This window comes from Ictalurus furcatus, chromosome 4 (assembly GCF_023375685.1).
Source record: "Ictalurus furcatus strain D&B chromosome 4, Billie_1.0, whole genome shotgun sequence".
Taxonomy (NCBI): Eukaryota; Metazoa; Chordata; class Actinopteri; order Siluriformes; family Ictaluridae; genus Ictalurus; species Ictalurus furcatus.
The window spans coordinates 24,455,172-24,478,876 of record NC_071258.1 but is presented as its reverse complement, the minus strand read 5'-3'; the positions used below and the strand labels follow the sequence as shown (position 1 = coordinate 24,478,876).

The window sequence follows — 23,705 nt, the reverse complement described above, 5'->3', positions numbered from 1 at the left end:
AGACAAAAGAGTGGAAATGAATGTCCTCTGACTAGATATTTAATTTATATTTTAGCTTACCACTTTTCTCACTTTCTCCATTAATTTTTGGCAGGTCAAAAAGGCTATTTATCACACAGGAAATTTGATTCACAGAACTAAATTTCTCAAATATCAGTAATATTAAACTCATTGGGTCAATAATTAAAAAAATATTGGATCTTTGCAAGAACAACATTTGTTTTTTCAGTTTTGCTTCCCCCAAAAACAAAAAAAATATTTCTGCAATTTCAATCCTACTTTCTATCTGCACATTCTCCATTTCTATCAACATATGAGAACTGAAGCACATTGCAGTGAAACAGACACGTTTGCTATGCTCACCAGGGATGGTTTGGTAAAGAATGCTGACTGCTCTTCAATCGTGGGGCTCTGAGAGGGGAAAGGAAAATCTGCAATGGGAAACAGTGATGGAGGGAATGAGAATGTGTTTCTCTCCTCCTTTTCCTCCATGTCCTGCAGTGCACATCTCCTCATTTCTTCATCAGAAGAGTCTTCATCAGTGGGCATCATGCCAACACTGTCACTTGACATATCTGAATCTGCACAAAAACCAACAGAAAAATTTTAGTGTTATTAGAATTGTACTACTGATAGTGAAGATAGCAATGTAATTTTTTAAAAGTTATTTCTAGATGATGGCACATAAACACTTCTTGAAGTGTTCACCAAAAAGGAATGTACAGTTTCTTCCACAAATGTACTCCATTAGCCAAGACATGTTTGGTGTCTGAACTTTACTGTAACAAAGGTTCAGTAAACAGTATGACCAGTTGCATCATGTCTAAATTATCCTACACTCAGATTAAAAGACATTCCTCAACATGGTTTGAGGTAAAAGTGTATAAATGTGTGAAGCTACCCTTATAGTAAGCAATATTAGCCTTTGATCCAGTGAAAAAATAAACATGTTAATATCTAAAGAAGCAAACAACTCTGGGATAATGTAAGAAGGAAAATTTCGTTAATTTATTTTTTACCAGATTTATCACTTTAATGAGGTGAAAATCTTGGAAAGTTGTCTATATTGTTCTATTAATGTGCAAAAAGCTGAGTTTCCTTTCAAAGGCCAACCAATTGAAGGACACAACTGAACAGACACTATGACAATTTGGAAATGCCAATCAGCCTACAACACATGTTTTTGGAATGGAGGAGGAAACTCCCAAGAACAGGGAGAACATACAAGCTCTCTGCATGCACCCTGCAGGAGACGGGAATTGAAGTCAGGAATCGAACCACCAACCCCAGAGGTGTGAGGCAAACATGTTAAGCCATGTTCCCCCCATAGATGGTTCTGTAATAAATAAATAAATAAATAAATAAATAATCATTGGCATATTCCTGTGGTACAAGAGGGAAAAAAATCAACTTCTGCTTCGCATAAGGCCACATCACACCACCCTGTCATGTTTTATTCCTTTCTTTATTATTTTCATTCACAGTGTATTCCTAGTGTATTGCCAATGTTTTTTTGTTTATTTGTTTGTTTGTTTGTTTTTTGAACTGCTTCCACATGTCACATGACTTGTAAGGCAAGCAGCCTATATAGCTAAACAGGGACATGCACAGACATTTTGGGGGGTAGGGGCTCAAGTGGAAAAAAGTTATCATAATTGTTTCTTTTTTTAAAAAAAAACACACAGAGCATAACTGATGGTGACAAGGACTTAGTTTCACATTTGAGGGGGGGCTGTCTGTATCATTTAAAGCTCTATCAGCATACACCAAACTAATAGAATGGATAGTTATTAGATGAGGAGTCTACAATCAAAATTATGAAGTTACTGTTTAAAGCAGGACACTTTTTTCATGTAGTAGTCAGTTTTGAGATTTTGGTCTATTTTGCTTCCATGTCTTCTTTTACTCTAATGGAAAGAAATTTGCCAAAATACACATTTAGATGGTGTTTATTTTAAGCCTACTACCCTCCGTCTGTTTGCATCTGTAGATTACTTCTAAATTAACCAAAACAAGCTAATCTGCATATTTAAACATAACATTTCAGGGGAAAAGACTCCTAATGTAAGTCAATAACTGGGGAAGATCTGTGGTGGTCTGCTTTAGTTATTTTGTTTATCCTATTCACCTGTAGTGTCTTGTCAAATGTATGCAAATTAGTGCATTTGAATTAGTTAACACATCATTTGTATATCAATCTGGTGATTGTGATGACGTTATTAGACACAAATTTTATGGTATTCACCTGTAGTGTCTCCACTGAGTACAGTACATTAGCCTGTATGGCCATGATATATTGCCTTAGCTAAACTTTAGGTAACTTATTACATTAGCTAGTAGCTCATGAGTAATGCATATTTTCAAGACACAAGTTAACTATATTTGTCTTTTGGCAAATTAGCTGTAATGTCATTGGTAGTAATTGGACATTGGTAGCTTAGTCTTTTGTTCATCACTATGGGATTAATTTTCCATCAAAAGTATTGCAGTCATGGAGGGAGGGAAGGCATCTAAACTCGACAAAATCTCATCTCCTGACCTGATATTTTGATTTTTTATTCAATAAATATATTTGTTTGACCGGGAAGCTGTGCCATTATGAAATTATACATACAACTATGTCTGTATTTCTTGAAGGAAACTGTTGTCTGTCCCATAGATAAACACAACGACCGCCAAATGTGAACGCGATTTTATTAACACAACTCGTGTCACAAACACAACACATCACCTATTAACATAGCTCATGTGGGTTCCTAGTACATGTGCACTGAGGGGCAAGGGTGTTCTTAAAGAGCCCAACACATTTAGAGCATAGCATATTGGAATATACAAATCATGTTGTACTTCTGTACAGATCATTTATCACAATGATCTACATCCCTTCCTTTAGCTGAAACTTCCTATCAAAGAAAGAAAGTAAACATACTTAATGATCAATAATGGAATATGACATTGATCAATATGATCAACAACCAAGAATATGAATGACTTCTATTATAAGAATAGAAGTGCTTAAAAACCCGTCACTTAACCCTGCTGCGGTTGACAACTACAGACCTGTTTCCCTCCTCCCTTTTCTTTCCAAAATCCTTGAAAGGGATGTTTTTAATGTACTCTCCAATTTTCTCACACAGAACAACCTCCTGGACACCAAGCAGTCTGGCTTCAAAAGCAATCACTCCACGGAGACTGCTCTGCTTTCCGTCACTGAAGCCTTACGACTAGCAAGAGCAACCTCTAGATCATCTGTCCTCATCCTACTCGACCTCTCTGTGGCTTTCGACACTGTGAATCATCAGATCCTCCTGTCAACTCTCTCCAGCCTAGGTGTCACCGGAACGGCTCTGCACTGGATTGAATCCTATCTCTCAGACAGATCCTTCAAGGTATTGTGGAGGGGAGGTATTTCGGAAACTGGGGTTCCTCAGGGGTCAGTTCTGGGTCCACTGCTCTTTTCTATTTACACTACATCTCTGGGGCAGGTGATTGAGTCTCATGGCTTCACATATCATTGCTATGCTGATGGCACCCAGCTCTGTTTGTCCTTCCAACCTGATGATCCATCTGTCTCTACACGAATGTCTGCTTGCCTGTCTGACATCTCAAACTGGATGAGGGAACACCACCTTAAGCTTAACTTGGCAAAATCTGAGCTTCTCGTCATCCCAGCCTGTCCCTCAATCAAGCACAACCTCACTGTACAGCTCGGCTTAACCACACTCAAGCCAACCAGGACAGCCAGGAGCCTTGGGGTGATTCTTGATGATAGCTTGACATTTACAGACCACATTTCAACAACTGCACAGTCTTGTAGGTTCATTCTGTACAACATCAAGAAAATCAGACCCTATTTCACCAAACAGGCTACACAACTACTAGTCCAGGCTCTTGTCATACCAAAACTGGAATCAAGGTCCCTTTCCAGAACCTTCACACTATCTGTCCTTCAGTGGTGGAATGAACTTCCAACCTCAATCCAGACAGCAGAATCTGTCATTATCTTCAAAAAAACAGCTAAGGACCCACCACTTCCGTGAACACGTAACTAACCCCTTAAAAAAAAAAAAATCCTTACTCTGGTTCTTACACCTCTACTCTGCGCACTTTGCTTCTTCTAGAACTCAATTAAAGATCTTGTATAGTAGCACTGCTTATATTGTTCTTTGCTTGTATTTCCTCATTTGTAAGTCACTTTGGATAAAAGCGTCTGCTAAATGAATAAATGTAAATGATGTAAATGTATTATAACATGTATCCATTACAGTGAATAACTGAACAATAATAGATACAAATCTGAAGATGATCTCTGTAAGCATGAAGAAAACACATCAACAAAGAATGATACTACCAATATGGAAATGAGCATATTAAACACGTTTAGCAGGCATTCAAAATAAGAACCAAAGTGTCACTAAACATCCCATTACTGGAACTCGGCTTGCGAATGCGACCTGAATGTGTTCTGTAAGGTGTATTGCTGACCTTATTGGGAGACTGTGTGCTTTGGCAGGTGAGTAGATGTGTATTCTGGTTGTGGAATGTGTATTTGTGGTGAGTGTTGTGTAGGGGGAGCAAGGTCCTCTGCATGTGTAGTGGTGTTTTGAGTGTTCTTGGGGGTGAGTGATGATGGAGGGGACTCTGCAACAGGTAGGATGTGACGTCAGTTCCTCCAATATGTTCTCCCATTGCATTGGATAGTGTATAACCGAGGATCCTTATTCACCTCTTTCACCATGCCAAGGTGCGAGTATCCTTTTGGGGTTTGCTGACATCCTGTCCCTCTACCAATGGCTGCAGTGGGTGACTTGATGTGTTGTACTATTGCTATTGGGTCATCCTCTTATTAAGTAGCGGTGCAGGGACTTGCTGGGCATGTTTGGGTACTGTCTCCAACAGTCTAGAATTAACAGTAATGGCTGACAATGTCTGTTGTGACAGCAGGTGTTGCGCGGGGAACCCAACGTTGGATCACGGAGAATGTTTCTCAGGTTTAGGAGCTTAAGGAATACGTCTGTACCAGCTCTGTGAGATTTCTCCATCAGCTGTTTTGCACTGCGAACCGTTCTTTCTGCCAGGCCATTCGACAGTGGGAACACTGGACTGCTGGTGATGTGGATGAAGTCACAATGTTTATCAAAGTCTCTGAATCGCAGACTCATGTACTGACTAGTGTTTTCAGAAATGAGTGTGTGAGGTGTTCTGTGCACAGAAAAATGTCTCTTTAGTTTCATGACTACAGCTGTGGACATTGTGTCACGGAGAAGGTCAAGCTCATATCAACCCAAGTATGAGTCCACAAGCACTAGATAATTTTGGCCATGCCACTCAAATATATCTGTTGCCACTGTAGACCAAGGCAGATCTGGAACTGGATATGGTTTTTGTGGTTCCTTCTGTTGATGTGGCTTTGTGCTATTGCAGCCTGAGCATGAGAGGAGTTCTACTGTGATATCAGCCATCATTGTTGGCCAGAACATTATACCTCTTGCTCTGTGCTTGGTAGCGTCCACACCAGGGTGGCCTCTGTGGTCTATGCCGATATATTCTCTCTGCAGTGAGCGAGGAATGACTGTTTTGTGGCCTTTCATCACTATTCCATTTTCCACAGCTAGCTCATCTCTGTAGGGAAAGTATATCTGCTAAAAGGATCTGCTTTTAGGCCTTCACTTATAAAGATATGGCCCACATAGCTGACTTGGTCCAGGCGAAATTTGCATTTTGACAGGGTTTCGCTTGGGCGTGACTTCTTGTGCTCTGTTCAACACCCTTTTCAGGTTAATGTCATGTTCAGCAGCGTTGCAACCTCTGATGATGATGTTGTTGATAATAATTGCACTGGGGTATCCTAAAAAACGACTGCTCCATAGAGCACTAGAACCCCTCGCTTGCTGAGTTTTTGCCAAAGGGCATATGAAGAAATCTATAGCACCTAAATGGAGTGCTGAATGTGGTCAACATGGAGAACTTGCGGTCAAGGCAAATGTGCCAGAAAGAGTTCTTTGCGTCCAGCACCGAAAATATGGTTGCTCCTGTCAACTGGGAAACTACTTCCTCTACGCTGTGCATAGGCTGATGCGGTCTTTTTAAGGCAATGTTAAGATCATTTGGGTTAATACACAGCTTGATTTCTTGCCTGACCTTTTTGTGTGTAACCACCACGGATGAGACCATATTACGCCAAGGCTCTGCATACGGACCAGCTCCGCTCTGACATGGCTTTGCATTGCCAGAGGAATACGATGAGTGGGGCGAACTACTTGCAGTACACTGGGGTCCACTGTCATGGCATACATAATTTGAAGCTCTCCGAGCTTATTGGTAAATAGATTTTTGTTTATGTGTAAAGTGACAAATCCCTCCTCCAACTCTGGCATGTGTGGGCTAACAGTGTTGATGCACTCGTCAAACTCTATGCCATCAACATAAAAGGTGTCATCATGGTTAGGGTGTTTGTCTACTTCAAGTTCATGTACCGCTCTTCTGTTGTTAAATTTCTTATGACCGAACTGACTACATGCTTTACAACATTTCTTGTAATGATTCATTTTCTTGTAATTATGACGCTGTTGTCCCAAAGCTGGGCGTTTCTCTTTCTTTGCTTTTATGTATGCGACAAATTGAGATGGCTTTGGTCTCTGTCTTTCCTTACTTTCCTTAAATTTTTAGCTTTAGTCCTGAGATCACTGATGAATGCCTCAATAGTCTCAACTTGCTTCTGGTTTCTACAGTGAAATTTGTGACTCTCCATTGTTTTATTTTGTTGTGGGTTGCATATTTCACAAGATTTCCTCTTCAGGCACTCCAGATATTCTCTGGATTCAGCGGGTGTCAAGATCGCGCCGTTCTCGCCCAGTGCATGCACCTCTGCTGCAGAGACAAATGAATGCTCTCGTTGAATGACTTTCGGCCCTGCGAGATTGAGGAGGATATACGCCCTTGTCTTGGCAGGCTAATCATAGTGGTGATGAAAATGTCAGACTCTTGCTCAAAGATTCGCCCATTGTCGGTGACATTTCCATCAAAAGCGGGTCTGGTCTTCGAAAACAGTCAGCCATACTCACTCACTGCATGGTCCTGAGAAAACTTTCACAAGCAGTTCAGTCTCTGTTTTCTACAAAATTGGTTCACTCACAGGTGAAAAGTCCGTGCCATCTTCTGACACTATGTTGTTTGTCCCATAGGTAAATACAGCGACCGGTGCATGTGAACGCGATTATATTTTATTAACAGAACTCGTGTCACAAACACGAAACATCATCTATTACCATAGCTCACGTGGGTTCCTAGTACATGTGCACCGAGGGGGCAAGGGCGTCTTAAAGAACCCAACACTTTTAGAGTACAGCATATTGGTATACACAAATCATGTTGTATTTCTGAACAGATCATTTATCACAATGATCTACAGAAACCCTGGGTTTACAAAACCCTCAAAAGTTTGGAAAGTGTTAATGTTCATAATTAAAGTGATACATGAATAGTCTGTCAGTGTATTGTAATGATTACATTTGACACTAAAAATATATTTTAACCTTGTTGCCTACAAAACAAAGCTTGAACCGGGTCTGTATTCAATCTGTTTCAGGATGGGATCATCACAGAAAAATGAAGACAATGAAAAAGAAAGACCTCTGTGATTATCTTGCAAATATTGTTTTGTATGGATTAAGAGGGAAATGGGATTATAATTATTATTTTGGTATTTGTTATATATTTTATAAATTAAGAATTGCTCCAAAAGCTGCCAGTTGTGGGGTTCTCTCTCTCTCTCTCTCTCTCTCTCTCTCTCTCATCTTTCTCCCCAATGCTCTAATAACATTTATAATACACAGCTTGATGCCTGCATGGTTCTGCTAGTCAGCAAGTAAAGCTTAAAGTTCCTGCTGTGTGGGAACGATGCAGTGTATGTGTGATTCTTAGTCAGAGCGTGTGTAAGTATATGTGTCTTTCTTTGCATGTCTCAAGTCAGCAGAGTTCCTGCTGTGCTGTGTGCATATCTGCATTTCAATTCCGATTGTTGGGAGCCCCAGGTGATGGTGGTGATTAGGTTCCTGCCTTGTATTCCTGTAGTTTTCCTCCGTGTGTAATTGCCTGGCTTAATGCTATGGTGCACTGGGTATTTATTTAATGCTCTAATCGATATCTAAAGAGAAAGGCCTTTATTGCTCTGTCTAAATTAACTTTGGCAAGCAAACAGGGAAAGTGCAGAGGGTCTGTGGAATCCAGGACTAATCAAAAATGATGCACAAACTTGCACATCTTGATGTTGTAAACAGCGTTCCGGATAGCTACTTAAATTAGCTATCATTTTATAACATAACTATGTCTCACACACACATACACACACACACTATATATACAGTATGTCACAAAAGTGAGTACACCCCTCACATTTTTGTAAATATTTGATTAGATCTTTTCATGTGACAACACTGAAGAAATGACACTTTGCTACAATGTAAAGTAGTGAGTGTACAGCTTGTGTAACAGTGTAAATTTACTGTCCCCTCAAAATAACTCAACACACAGCCATTAATGTCTAAACCACTGGCAACAAAAGTGAGTACACCCCTAAGTAAAAATGTCTAAATTGGGCCCAAACTGTCACTATTTTGTGTGGCCACCATTATTTTCCAGCACTGCCTTAACCCTCTTGGGCAAGGAGTTCACCAGAGCTTCACAGGTTGCCACTGGAGTCCTCTTCCACCTCTCCATGATGACATCACGGAGCTGGTGGATGTTAGAGACCTTGTGCTCCTCCACCATCCGTTTGAGGATGCCCCACAGATGCTCAATAGGGTTTAGGCCTGGAGACATGCTTGGCCAGTCCATCACCTTCACCCTCAGCTTCTTTAGCAAGGCAGTGGTCATCTTGGAGGTGTGTTTGGGGTCGTTATCATGCTGGAATAATGCATACTGATCATGCTCTGCTTCAGTATGTCACAGTTCATGTTGGGATTCATGGTTCCCTCAATGAATAGCCGTATGAGTGCTGCCAGTATTGCTGCAGAGGTTGAAGGGATGGGGGGTCAGCCTGTCAGTGCTCAGACCATACGCCGCACACTGCATCAAATTGGTCTGCATGGCTGTCATCCCAGAAGGAAGCCTCTTCTAAAGATGATGCACAAGAAAGCTGGCATACAGTTTGCTGAAGACAAGCAGACTAAGGACATGGATTATGAGACCAAGATAATCTTATTTGGTTCAGATGGTGACAAGTGTGTTTGGTGGCAACCAGGTGAGGAGTACAAAGACAAGTGTGTCTTGCCTACAGTCAAGCATGGTGGTGGGAGTGTCATGGTCTGGGGCTGCATGAATGCTGCCGGCACTGAGGAGCTACAGTTCATTGAGGGAACCATGAATGCCAACATGTACTGTGACATACTGAAGCAGAGCATGATCCCCTCCCTTCGGTGACTTGGCCGCAGGCCAGTATTCCAGCATCATAACAACCCCAAACACACCTCCAAGACGACCACTGCCTTGCTAAAGAAGCTGAGGGTGAAGGAGATGGTCTAAACCCTATTGAGCATCTGTGGGGCATTCTCAAATGGAAGGTGGAGGAGCACAAGGTCTCTAACATCCACCGACTCCGTGATGTCGTCATGGAGGAGTGGAAGAGGACTCCAGTGGCAACCTAAGGCAGTGCTGGAAAATAATGGTGGTCACACAAAATATTGACACTTTGGGCCCAATTTGGACATTTTCACTTAGGGGTGTACTCACTTTTGTTGCCAGTGGTTTAGACATTAATGGCTGTGTGTTGAGTTATTTTGAGGGGACAGCAAATGTACACTGTTACACAAACTGTACACTCACTACTTTACATTGTAGCAAAGTGTCATTTCTTCAGTGGTTTCACATGAAAAGTTATAATCAAATATTTACAAAAATGTGAGGGGTGTACTCACTTTTGTGAGATACTGTGTGTGTATATATATATATATATATATATATATATATATATATATATATATATATATATATATATATATCAGTGTCATTGCATTACACCCTTTGTTTACTGTATATAGTTAACTGTATTTAGATATATTTTACTTGTTATTTTTAGATGATAGATGATGGCAAAGGTACAGAATATTGCTTAGTAGTGAACAAAACAGGACGCTAATTTTACTCACTTGATGATCTCAGGTGAATAGGATATGAGCTTTGCAGGATTTCTGACTTTGATGATGATGATCCTAAAGGAAGTAAACATGGTTCCTCGTTGTCTGAGAATAAAGGTGATTTCTTAAGTTCTGAAGGTGGCTGGAACTGTGATGGAGTGTTACCACTTTGGGTCTGAGAGGATGATTTAATAGACAGTGGGATCAGAGCTTTAGCTCTAATATGATCGAGTTCTGAAGGCGTTGGACTCAATTTTATCCTGGAGGAAATGGATAAAGCTGGCGAGAGGCATTGAATTGATGTAGAAGGCGATGGGCCATGGGATTGAGCATAAAAAGAGGAATCAAAGCTCTGTGTCAATGTGGCTTGGAGTTTCTGAAAGTCAACAAGTCTTGGTGATTTTAAGATTTGAGTAAACTTGTTTTTATCCTCTTCTTCTTGGACAGTCCTACACAACGGTGGTTTAGGAACTTCAGCATATACAATGGTACACTGGTCTTCTGGAGGTACTGGGCTCAGTTTTGGCATGAAGGAAGCAGGAAATGCTGCCGATGAGGAAAGCAATGGACTGTGGGGTTGCAGAGAAAGAGACACGGAGGAATCCCAGTCTACTGCTGACTTGTATTGTGGTGAAGAAGGCTCTTTAAGTGTCTGTGGTTTGTGAAAATCATTGTGTCTTGGTAACAGAGTTCTTTGAATTGTGTGTTCCTCTTGTTGATGTGATGTTATTAAGGCAGGTGCTGAACTGTGTAAAATAGCTGAGATATCTGATTTTTGACCTTCATGAGAAGTGAAAAGTTTATCAGATTTTGGTGATTGTGAGAACTGACTTAGCATTGTTTCATTAGCAGGTTTAAAACATCTTTGTGAGAAATCGAGTGATTTTGTTTGACACTCAACCTCTTCTGATTGGGAAGGCAATGGGGGATTCAGAGTGTTTGATCTTGTTTGATAGCTTTCTGAATGAGTCAGACTCTGTTTTGGATTGGACAAAACAGGGAATGCTGGTGTTTGACTCTGAATTGATGTGGAAACTAATGGACTATGGGATTGAGAAGAAAGAGAAGTAGAAGAGCAGGAATCCCAAACCTGTGTTGTACATTTGAGTGTTGACTTGGATTTTGATGGATATCTTGATATCTGTGGTTTGAGAAGTTTTGGTGATTGTGCTTCTTGAAATGTGTGTTCCTTATACTGTTCAGTGTTTAGTATATCAGAGTCTGTTAAAGTGGAGATATCCACAGATTTTTGGAGCCTATGGAACGTGAGTGATAACAAGAGCTGGTCAGAAGGTGGTGACTCTGAGAATGATTCTACTGACCCACTCAGAATTGTTTCATTATCCAGTGTTTGAATTTTTAGTGAGAAATCCAGTGGCTTTGTTGGATTAAAAACTTCTTCTTCTGCTTGGGAAGGCATTGCTAAAGCATCTCCTCCTTGATTCACTCTGTAGGAGAAAAAATACAGCTAAATCCACATCAGAACCCAAAATACAATTAAGAAATGAAAAAAAAATATTAACACATACCAATTTTTGAGCATCATGTCATTGGCTAATACCTCTTCATAATTATCCCCTTTGTTTCCATTGTGTTCTAAGTACATTTTTCATCCCTATCCCATGTATTAATTTTCAAAACAATCTGCATCCAGTTCCCCTGTATTATTACTTCAACTGATCTGTGTACTATGTTGTTGTATGATCTGCAGCCACTGTATCATGTACCTGAACCTTACACCACATGTCATTACCCGATCTGTATCCCACCTGATCTGGGTCGCAGTGTCTTAAATCTGATCTGCACTCAGGATCATTATACGTTATGCATCCTTTATGTCATTGCTCATTTGCAATCTAATTAGCTATCCAATCTGCTCCCCCTGTGTTCTTACCCAATCTGTATCCTTAGTCATGGTGTAATCTTCAGCCCATTTATTATTACATGATTATTTTATTCTTTGTGTGGTAAGCATACATTACATTTTCTGGAACTGCTCAATGCATACCAGAAATGGAAACAAATATTTTACACTATTTTTTGCAAAGTTATTTTACTATTTTATGCTAAATATAATTGTACACTGTATACAGTATTTTTTCCATTACCTTGGAAAAATAAGTTTTAACTTAGAAGTATAAATAGTACAAGTACAAGACGTTTACAACAGAAGTAAATTAATACATAAATAAATACAATAAAACAAACTGATAAAACAAAATTCCATCAGGTTTCCTGTTTTAGTTTTCAGTCCAGTGTGTTTGGGTTTTCATTTTCATTTCATTCAATTACAGAATAAAATAAATATACAATTCCATTAAAATAGAATTTATGGCACAAGATGAGACATACTGAGAACTTGTTTATGTTGTTGAATATCTCTTTTCTATGTAGCATGACTCACTTTTTATAATTTCTCTGCTTGACTCCAAAGGAAGCATCCACCAGAGGGTCTCCTGCTATCTGGATAAAATAAAAACCAGAAAACAACCGATGGGAAAAATCTGGAGAGGAGATTAAAATGTAAATGCATAGCTTACAGCCATACACTAGTTAAATAGCGGATATCTCAGTGCCTACAGGTGATATGGGCAGTAGCCACAGAGAGCACTGAATTACCTCATCTATCTCTGTGATACTCAGGCATGATTTGAAAATGTTATTCACTTTTTCTGCTTCTGCTGAGCTGGAGATAGCAAAAAGAGAGACGCAGTAATGGTGCAGATCCATCTCCTCAGCTGCAGCAAATATGAAAGAGAGACAGAGATTATGTGACAGGTGGAGTCTGACGGATATTTTATCAACTTGCAAAATGTAATCAGTGTAAAACAAAAGTAAGAGCATGTTTCAGACAATACATTTGAGACAGGAAGGATTTAATAATGCAAAAAAAATTTAGTCAACTATATTTACAGTGCCTTTTATTTACCCCCTTGAACTTTTCCACATTTTGTAGTGTTATAACCTAGAACTGATATTGACAATTTGAATATTTACCATTTGATTTACACAATATGGCTAAAACTTGAAAGTGGAAGATAGTCTTCATTTTGACACAAATTTAATTAAATAAAAAAGCAGACAATTGGTGGTTACATAAGTATTCACTTTGGGTCAATACTTGTTAGACCCACCTTTGGTTGCAGTTACAGCTGTATTCTGGAGCATGTCTCTATAAGCTTTGCTCATCTGTATCCTCATATTTTTGCTCATTCTTTTTGGCAAAATTGCCCAAGCTCTGTCAGATTGGATGGAGACTATTGGTGAGCAACAAGTCTCGCCACAGATTTGACTGGGCGATTCTAACACATTCATGGTCTTGGTTTCAAAACACTACAGTGTAGCTTTGGCAGTATGCTTAGGCACATTGAACTGTTGGAAAGTGAAACTCTGCACAGGTCTCAAGTCTTTCGCAGACTGGAACAGTTTTCTTCTAGTATTGCCCTGTATTTGGGTCCTTCCAACGTGCCCTCAAACCTGACCAGTTTCCCAGTCCCTGCTGATGAAAAGCATCTCTACAACATGATGCTACCACCATCATGTTTCACTGTGGGGATGATGTTCTTGGGGTGATGAACAGTGTTGTGTTTCTACCAAAAGTACTGCTTTGTAGCGAGGCCAAAAAGTACAATTTTGGTCTCATTATAGCAGTCTCATATTCCATGTCTTCTGAATTTGGAACAAATACATTTAAATGTCTTTTTTTCAATAACTGCATTCTTCTCACCACTCCTCCAAAAAGTCCAACCTTGTATCATGTCCAGGCTGCAGGCTGTGACTGTCCAGTGAACAGGTTTTTCCATCAGTCTCTCCAGATCCTTCATAGTTACACTTGCCTTTTTGATTGATTCTCTGACTAATGTCCTCTATGCCCAGTCTCTGTCTGCCTCCTCTAGTTGGTTGTGCCATATTTTTTTTTCTCCATGGATTTAATAGTTCTCCATGGGATGTACAAAATTTGGGATTTTTTTATCACTAAACTCTGAGTGATGCTTTGTCCAAGACTTGTTTTGGAATGTATGCAAGTATGCAATCAACAAGACCACTTTTAGCTTGGTTTTGCTAGTTAACTAATCAACATAAACTAGCTACGAATACATTTTTTGCAAGTCTAAGCTGTTGCTTTTTAGTGGGAAAGCCACAGAATGGAAGCTTTAAAGAAACAAGCCAAATATAACAGTGAACAAACAAAACAAGTGTCATGTCTATCAGGGAATATTCACCAACACACCAGTACAGGGCATCTTCCCCTGAATTCTACAACTCATCTTCAATTGTTGCAGACACTTCCCACTCCAAGAGTATAAATAGCACATGGGCAGTTCGAGTAACTGCAAAACCCAGCCGAATAGTTATTGTGTAAGTTCTGAGCCTTTGTTTGTATGACCCCTGCTTCTCATCCTTTTTTCCCTGTTCTTTGGACATTCCTCTGGTTCTCGCAATCCTGTATCTGATCTGTACTCTGTTCCTTGCCTGTTCTATTGACTGCGTTTTCATACTGTATACTATGGATTGTTAATAAACCTCTTATACAAGGATACGAACCACCCCTCTGTGTCCGTTATATTACAAGGTTCTGAGAATAAAGAAGTACAAGACAAAAAGGATGTAGAGCATGAAAAACAGTATAAAACAACAAGACTTTGCAGAGAACACTGCAATTTCAAAAGAACAAAGTGAGACAACTAGAAAGGCGATACAAATGATCAGGCACCATGAACAAAAACAGAGTAGGAATGAAATAACCAGAGCTATGTCTCAGATCATATACTTCTCAATTTTTTTGTACGTTCACACTGGAAAATGTAGTGAGAGGTTCCCTATGAACACTCAGACAAACATAAAGAAAATGTATGTGAAATGTGCTTCCTGGTTTTAGCCTACTTTCTGTAGTGCCAGCAGAGTTTGATTTGAGTTGTTAGTATCACACAAACATCCAAGTACATCCCCAATTCTGAAAACGTTGGGACAGTATGGAAAATTCTAATTAAAACAAAGAGGAGTGATTTGTAAATGTACTTGGACTTGTATTTAAACAAAAAACATATAAAGGCAACGTATTTGATGTCTTACCTAATCAACTGCATAGTTTTTTGAAGATAACATTTATTTTGAAAATGATGCATGCAAGAGGTTCCAAAAAAGTTGGTACAGGGGCAATTTAGGACTAATAGCAATGTGACAAGTTGAAATAAGAAGGTGATGTAAAACAGGTGAGGCAATTGTCTAATCATTGTATATAAGGTGCCTCCAAAAAAGGCCTAGTCCTTCAAGAGCAAGGATGGGTTGAGGCTTGCCGATCTGCCAACAGATGTGTCAGCGACTAATTTAACAGTTTGAGAAGAGCATTCCCCAAAGACAAATCGGTAGGATTTTGGGCATTTCACCTTCTACAGTGCACAATATAATTGAAAGAATCAACAAATCTGGTCAAGTCTCGGTGCGTAAAGAGCGAGGACGAAAACCACTTCTGAATGCATGTGATCTTCAATCCCTCAGACGTCACTGTCTTAAAAACCATCATAAGTCTGTAATGGATATCCTGACATGGGTTCGGGAATACTTTGGTAAAACTTTGTCAGACGACACCATTCGCTGCTGCATCCACAGATGCAAGTTAAGGCTTTACTATGAAAAGCAGAAGCCATATATCAACACTGTCCAGAAGTGTCACCGACTTCTCTAGGCTCGGTCTCATCTGAGATGGACAGTAGCACATTGGAGTCATGTTTTGTGGATAAAACAGCCATTGTGTTCTCCAGGCCAAAGAGGAAAAAGACCAAAGAGGAAAAACACCACACTTATCAGCTCAGGTCCAAAAGCCAGCATCTGTCATGGTATGGGGGTGTGTCAGTGCCCATGGCATGGGTATCTTGCACATCTGTGAGAGCACCATTAATGCAGAAATATATGTACACATTTTAGAGCAACATATGCTGCAATCCAGAGCAGGACAACGCCAAACCACATTTGTAAGCAGAGAGTGCGGGTGCTACCATGGCCTGCCTGCAATCCTGACTTGTCTCCGATTGAAAATGTATGGTGCATTATGAACCGAAAAAATAAGGAAACGAATTCCCCATACAGTTGCACAGGTGAAGAAATGCATAATGGATGAATGGGGAAAAATTCCGCCTGCTAAACTTAACTAACTGGTGTCTACAGAGCCCAAATGCTTAATAAGTGTTATTAAAAGAAAAGCTAATGTTTCACAGTGGTAAACAGTCAACTGTCCCAACTTTTTTGGAGTGTGTTGCAGTCATCAGATTTGAAATGTGTGTGTATTTTCAAAAATAAATATAATTCACAAAGTAAAATATTAAATAATGTGTTTCAAATTAAGTACAGGATGAACTGAATTTGCAAATGACTTAGTTTTTTTGCATTTTCCATACTGTCACAACTTTTTCGGAATTGGGGTTGTACTACATAGTCAGGCACATGGTGTCTCGTCCAAGGATATAGTGTATTGTGTAAGATTTAAGAAATAGCTCGCAATTCAAATGGGAAGTGTTCATGACTGTAATAAAAAAGCTAAATCCTCAGAAGAATAATTTAAATATATTCAAGATCTTTTCAATCAACGTAGTGACAAACTGTCAGATTCACAGAAGAGGTTTAAATCTGCCCATTTCTGAAGTCATATTTTAAGCTTGATACACCGTAGGAAGACATGTACATAGTACATTTTCAATCAGTTAGCTGTGCATGATAATGTTCAGTCTCAGAAAATAATTAGTGTACACATACAAGGTGTGAGTAAGTGTTGGGGGTGATGCTGGAACCCAAAGTTACAGTGTTTAAGTGAGATGCAAGCTTCATCACTCTTTTTTCTACTCTTTTTCTTCTTTCCACCTGCAGAATCTCAATGTGTACGTGTTCCTCTGCTGTCAGAGGCCCCAGTCAAGCCATTAGACATCCTCTCCACTGTGATAAAAGCTCTGAGAATAGCCTTCAGTGGTGTAAGTGTGATTGATTGGCAGCACCTGCTACAGGAATTCCAAAGGCCTGAGCAGTGAGGGGGTGAAACGAACTTTTTTGAAATGTGTTTGAAATTCTTGGTGAGGCCATTTAGTAGGCATGGTAGGTAGGATTTCATTTATTGATTGAATCACTGCCTGTGGCTAACACACATATATGCATAACGGTTTCCTTTGCAATCTTTCCATTTTTGTGTGGAATGGAACAGTGCTGACCTGTCAGTTCATGAGTCTCATGGGTCTCTTCAACAGGCCGTGTGCAAGTGTCTGTAATCAGGTCCTGTGGGGATCTCGGGGTGGAAAGCAACTGGAAAGATTCATCCTTTGTTCTGAAGAAGATAAAGAAGATGAGAATCAGTGTACAATCTCATAATCTGATCTCATCACTACAGTGTCGAGTCACTGATTTTATATATATATATATATATATATATATATATATATATATATATATATATATATATATATATATATATATACACACACACATACACACACGCACACATACACACAGTGGGGAAAATAAGTATTGAATGCATCAACATTTTTTTCAGTAAATATATATCCAGTGAGGTTATTCACATGGAATTTTCACCAGACTTTGGTGTTAACTCAAGAAATCCACACATATAAAGTAATCCAAACAAGTCCATAAATGAAGTTATGTGTAATAAAGTGAAATGACATGGGAAAAAAGTATTGAACATACTAAATGAAATTTATTTAATACTTAGTGGAAGAGCCTTTGTTTGTAATGACAGCTTCAAGACGCTTAGTGTATAAAAAATGAAAAAATTAATCAGCCGCAGTATTCAGGTGTGATTTTGGCCCATTCTTCTAAACATATTGTCTTTAAATCTTTGATTGAAGTCAGGTGATTAACTGGGTCATTCTAATGCCTTGATTTTTTTTCTCTGAAACCAATTGAGAGTTTCCGTTACTGTATGCTTTGGATCGGTGTCCTGCTGGAAGGTCCACCCACATCTCATCTTCATCATCCTGGTGGATGGCAGAAGATTCTTCTCAAGAATCTCCCGGGAAAGAGCTCCATTAATCGTTCCTTCAATTATATGAAGTGTTCCAGTACCATGTGATGAAAAACAGCACCACACCATGATGCTTCCATCTCCAAACTTCACTGTTGGTATAGTGTTTTTAGGGTGATATGCAGTGCCATTTCTTTGTGAAGCTCAACAACCTTTTTGACACAAATCAAAGTTGTATTCCTTGGTCTTACCCATTGTTATAAACGACAAGGGGAATTTTGCATAATTGTTACCTCATATTTATACCACTGTGAAACAGGAAGACATGGTTGAACAATTTCCTTTTCCTGTTCATCCAGGTGTACTAAAAAAATTAAATATCAGTGGGAATATACTTCAAATATATTTTTCTAATATGAATTCATAGGGGTGCTAATAATTGTTGCACACCTATATTTACCAAAGTTTTTTTTTTAAACCTGTGTTGTGTTTGCAATTGTTTGATATCACAATATCTGTCACATAATAAATATTAGTATATATATATATATATATATATATATATATATATATATATATATTCCTGTGTCATTCCACTCTATTACACATAACTTTATTCATGGAATATATATATAAAATTATCATTTTAATTATGATAAATGTATTTATAGATTTATTTACCAATAATTGATTGCACACCGCAAAATTATTGCTCTACCACAGCAATTCACGAACACTAAGAATTTTCTAGTTATATAAGAAGAATATGTCTTCCCAATTTTTGAAAACTTAAAATTATGGCTTTACCGCTAACTCTTAGAGGTAACTTTAGTGCTGACACTGAAGACTCCTAGCATGTCAGGAATGCTAAACAAAGTTCTTACAGAAAACATCACCATATAAACAATAGAACACATTTTTATTAAATTTATGTGGATTGTCTGCCATAGAAGTCCCTGTGTAAGAAACATACTATAGAATCTTAGTAGACCAAACACTTGAACAAATCTTGTGATATTCCCCACAGCCGAATTACAGCATTACAGTCTTTGATCTTCCTTAGAGATTAAATATGTGACTCTCAGCAATAATGATCGCAATGAGCTCCCCTTCCTGCCCACGTCAGTGAATTTGCTATGCTAATATTTGTACTATACTATAACCTAATCAGGACAGCTGGAATGTTGCTGGGTAGCTAACTCAAACAAACAGCAGAGGGTGGGTTAGCTAACTGTGTGTAGGTACAATAACGAGATTCGCATAGCTAGCCAAACTTGCCATAAGGTATGTCAATGTATCTCAAGCATGTTGTGAAATTGTAGCCAACTGAAAAGCCAAACAGTGTGACAAATAATGGCTTATAGTCTTAAAGAATAAAAATACAAGCAAAAAATATTAAAATTTAAAAAATAATTATTTGATACATTCGTTAGGCAGAAGAAGAAACACACAGTCATCTGAAAAAATAAGCACATCCTATGGAAATTGTTGGCTTTTATGACATATTTGGACAAGAAAACATTTTATCCTCTTTGAAACAGTGGCTATTAATAAAGTTGATGCACGTAAACAAAACTACAAGGAAAATTAGCGTTTTCAAATATTTATTCAACAGAAATATCACTAGATATAATATTCTTCTGTGGAAAAAAGTAAGTACACCCTTGGCCTCAGAAGCTAGTATTGCCCCCTTTAGCAGAAATAACTTAGCTATGATTTATCAAGGACCATCAAAGAAACTAAAATAGAATACTTAAACCTGCAGTATCAAACTTTTTTGGTTCAAAATTAACAAAAATCAATTATTGAGCAAGTATGTAAAAAATCAGTGTTCAAAACTGTCTCCTTACCTTACCCCAATTCGCAATGGTAAGTTTATAACAATGATTTATAATTTTAGCTGTCTGGTCCGATTTCATGGGAAACATCAGTCTGACATCATTTGCATGGACTTTGCATGGACTTTGTGTGGTTATGTCACATCTGTAAACAGAAAGAAGACGCAGCTTCTAAATCGCATATGTAGGGGCTGAGGATGGTGGTGTTTGTGGCTTGTCCTTACAAGAGTTGCTTAGAATTGAAAATTGTCACCTAGATGGATGCTTTTAATCTGGATAGTTCTAAATACAATCACAGTTGACATCTGGGGAATCAGTTGTCAAAACTAAGAAGCCTCAAACTACGCAGAGCATGCAGTCAAAAAAGTAAACCTAGACAAAAGCAGGAAGCAGGACCTTATGATGTTTCATCAAGGGTATTGAAAACAACTGCATTACGCATGTAACCCTGTTCCCTGAGAAGTGAACAAGACATTGCATGAGCTTCACACTGTGGGAAGCACCCTCACGCGTGACCGGTATCTGAAGCTTGAAATCACGCCTAATTATAGGCCTGTTGTAGTCAGGTGACATGACAATTAAGCACATCATGTGATATTTTTAAAAATGCACCTGTCAACCACGATATCAGCCTCTATTATCTGAAGCGAAGACACAATTCACAGACATGCCCCAGTAAGACAAAGCTATGCAATGTCTCGTACCCTTCTCAGAGAACAGGGGTAACCCAGATGTTCCCTTTCAAAGGGAACTTAATGTTGCGTGAGCATCATGCTGTGGTAACGAGAATACCCACTCCGTCATACTGAGATTATGGCCTGGTCACTGCAAAACACTCCAGCCCGGGGTAGGCATGTCCTGACTGTAATATCGATTGAATGTGTGTGGCGTAGACCACCTCACTGCAGCACACACACCCTGCAAAGGTACCCCTTTGGATAAAGCCTTCGAGGTGGTGACCCCGATAGTGGAATGAGCCCTTATGCCCAGAGGCGTAGCAAGACCGCGTGCCTCATAAGTGATAGAGATTGCTTCCACTAACCAATTAGAGATGTGCAGCATCACATCTACTGTGGCCCCCAAAGCAGACCAGCAGCTGCACCGACTTATGCTACTGGCTGGAGCGGTGGAGGCAAGTACAGAGAGCCCTTACTGGACACAGTAGGTGCAGTTTCTCTTGTTTCGGTGTGGGGAACGGAGGAGGGCAGAAAGCCTGCAACACTACTGGCTGGGCAGCAGACGTAGGCACTTTAGGAATATAATTCAGCCTAGGATATAGGAAGGCTTTGGCTAATCCAGGGGCAAAGTCAAGGCAGGAAGGGGCAACAGAGAGAGCTTGTAGATCTCCTACTCACTTGAGAGATGTCAGGGCCAGCAGAAGAGCAACCTTTGGAGTCAGAAGCTTCTTTGAGGCTGACTCTAATGGCTCAAATGGGGCACCTGACAGACCTTCCTGGATCACAGACAAGTCCCAGGAAGGTATGCATGGTCCACAGTTGGACCTCAACTGCCTGACACCCTGCATAAACCTAGATGTTGGAGGATGTTACCCCACAGAGGCTCCATCAATAGGGGCATGGCTGGCCAAAATGGTGGCCAAAATGGCGGCCACATAGACCCTGATTGTAGAAGGAGCCAACCCTGCTAAGAAACGTCCTTGTAAGAACTCCAGGATTGTAGTAATTGCGCAGTTTACTGGGTCTAACTGACGTTCCTCACACCATGAGACAAAAAGTCGCCACTTGAGTGCATACAATTTTCTTGTGGATGGTGCTGTAGAATTCAACATGGTCTCTACAACCTCAGTTAAGAGACCAGAATCTATGAGCGTGTGCCCATCAGGGGCCAGACCCACAGTTTCCAGACCTCAGGCCGAGGTTGATAAATCAACCCTCTGACTTGAAACAGTAGATCCCTGTGAATGGGAATCTCCCAGTGAGTGACGTATAGCAGGGATATTATCTCTGAGAACCATATTTGAGATGCAGACACAGACAGTCTTGGTGAACTCTCGCTAGAACTTGTGGGAGCAGAGTGATCAGGGGAAAAGCATACAGACATGACCTCGGTCAAGTGTGCATCATGGTATCCAGCCCCAATGGTGAGTGTGGAGAGAGGGCGAACCACAGCAGGCGGTGTGTTATCTCCTCGAAGGCAAACACAGCCACTTCTGCTTGGCCGAACCTCCGCCATACAGACTCCACCACTTGTGGATGGATCCTCCAATCCCCAGGCCTCAGCCCCCTGCCTTGACAGGATGTCTGCCCCCACATTCCGGTTGCCCCTAGAAAAGCTGTCCTCTGCATTGGAGAAAGCATACTTTTCTTGAGGTTCAACCTGAGCCCCAAGCTTCTCATGTGGATGAGAGCATCTCGATCATCTGATCATCATCTGAGTCAGACCCGGGAGACGGAAGCAAGAGATAAAGCAGTGCTCATCTCCGGCTCCTCTTCCAGATCCATATGACATCCCCAGGACCTGAGCCGGCTGGCTGCCTCAGCAGAGGCTGGCCCAGATCCGTGAGGCTCTGAAACCCAACTCCCTTAGGCCGAGAAGAGAGTGAGCTGCGAGTGGAGCTGCCTGATTATAAAGTGCTCACAATGCATGCAGTCAGCCCTCTCAAGGGCCGCTGTGGCATGCTGCACCCCCAGACACTTCACACAGAAAGTGTGTCCATCCATCCCCGTAATAAAACGAGGACAAGGCATGACACACTTCCTGAATTCTCCCTCACTCATACTTTTCTTTTTTTTCTTTTTTTTAAAGGGACAGAAAAGTAAAGAGATTTTTTTTATTGGAGAAGAAATGAAGAGTCTTTTTGCGACCATTCACACAAAACAACTGACATGCAGTCTCACTGAAGATACTAAGGCATGGTTCACAGGTGCCGGTTTAATAATCACGCGACATACTTAATTGCCATGTTACATGACCAAGGCAGGCCTATAAAAAGGCATTATTTCTTACAAGCTTCACATACCAGTCACAGGCGAGGGTGCTTCCCACAAGGTGAAGCTCACGTAACGTTGAGTTCCCTTTGAAAGGGAACCTGTGCTGCCCAGTTGGGGGGAATATAGGTAGACACATTTAATATTTCACTCATGCAAAAGACCACTCTACACTCTTTTAAACACTACTATAATATTCAAAAAAAGCCTGAATAACAGGTTTCAATGATTATAGACCAGTTGTACTCACAGCAGTAGCCATGAAGAAGCCAAGAAGCTAGAAACATATCAACAAGCAAATTTCATAGTCCCTTGAATCCCTGCAGTATATCTCCCATCCAAACAGGTCTGTAGACAATACAGCATACATCACTCTTCAATCTTCCCTCAAGCACCTGCACAAATGGAATTCCTGGACTTCTGGACTACAGCTTCAGTTAACCCCACTAAGCTAGTAAGGAAACTACCTGACAGTGGTCTACCCACTAACACCTGCAACTGAATCTTTGACTTTCCATCTAATAGATCTCAGGTGGTGAGTGTGGAATCTCTCGTCATATAACACTCAGCACTGGCATTCTTCAAGGTGTTATAATGTTCTCACTATACACACAGTTACTCATCACTTCCTGACTATAACCTGATTATTAAATTAGTGGTTAGCACGTTTGCCTCACACCTCCAGGGTCCGGGGTTCAATTCCCGCCGGGGCCGTGTGTGCGGAGTTTGCATGTTCTCCCCTGTGCTGCGGGGGTTTCCTCTGGGTGCTCCGGTTTCCTCCCACGTCCAAAGACATGCATGGTAGGCTGATTGGCGTGTC

The 23,705-nt window shown here is 40.2% G+C and overlaps 1 protein-coding gene across 9 annotated transcripts in view; it reads right to left on the bottom strand.

The window, feature by feature from the left end:
* zbbx (zinc finger, B-box domain containing) overlaps positions 1-23,705 on the bottom strand; it is an 86,190-nt gene that overhangs the window by 18,349 nt on the left and 44,136 nt on the right. For 7 of the 9 annotated variants that reach the window (XM_053623431.1, XM_053623437.1, XM_053623432.1 and 4 more), the window contains 5 exons: positions 17,330-17,442; positions 12,753-12,871; positions 12,538-12,596; positions 10,146-11,581; positions 364-581 (listed from right to left, as the gene is read on the bottom strand). In XM_053623431.1, coding sequence (XP_053479406.1) covers positions 364-581; positions 10,146-11,581; positions 12,538-12,596; positions 12,753-12,871; positions 17,330-17,442 — 1,945 coding nt within the window. Of the gene's footprint in view, positions 1-363; positions 582-10,145; positions 11,582-12,537; positions 12,597-12,752; positions 12,872-17,329; positions 17,443-23,705 lie in introns of those variants that run through there. The other 2 variants (XM_053623436.1, XM_053623439.1) reach the window with 2 other exon arrangements.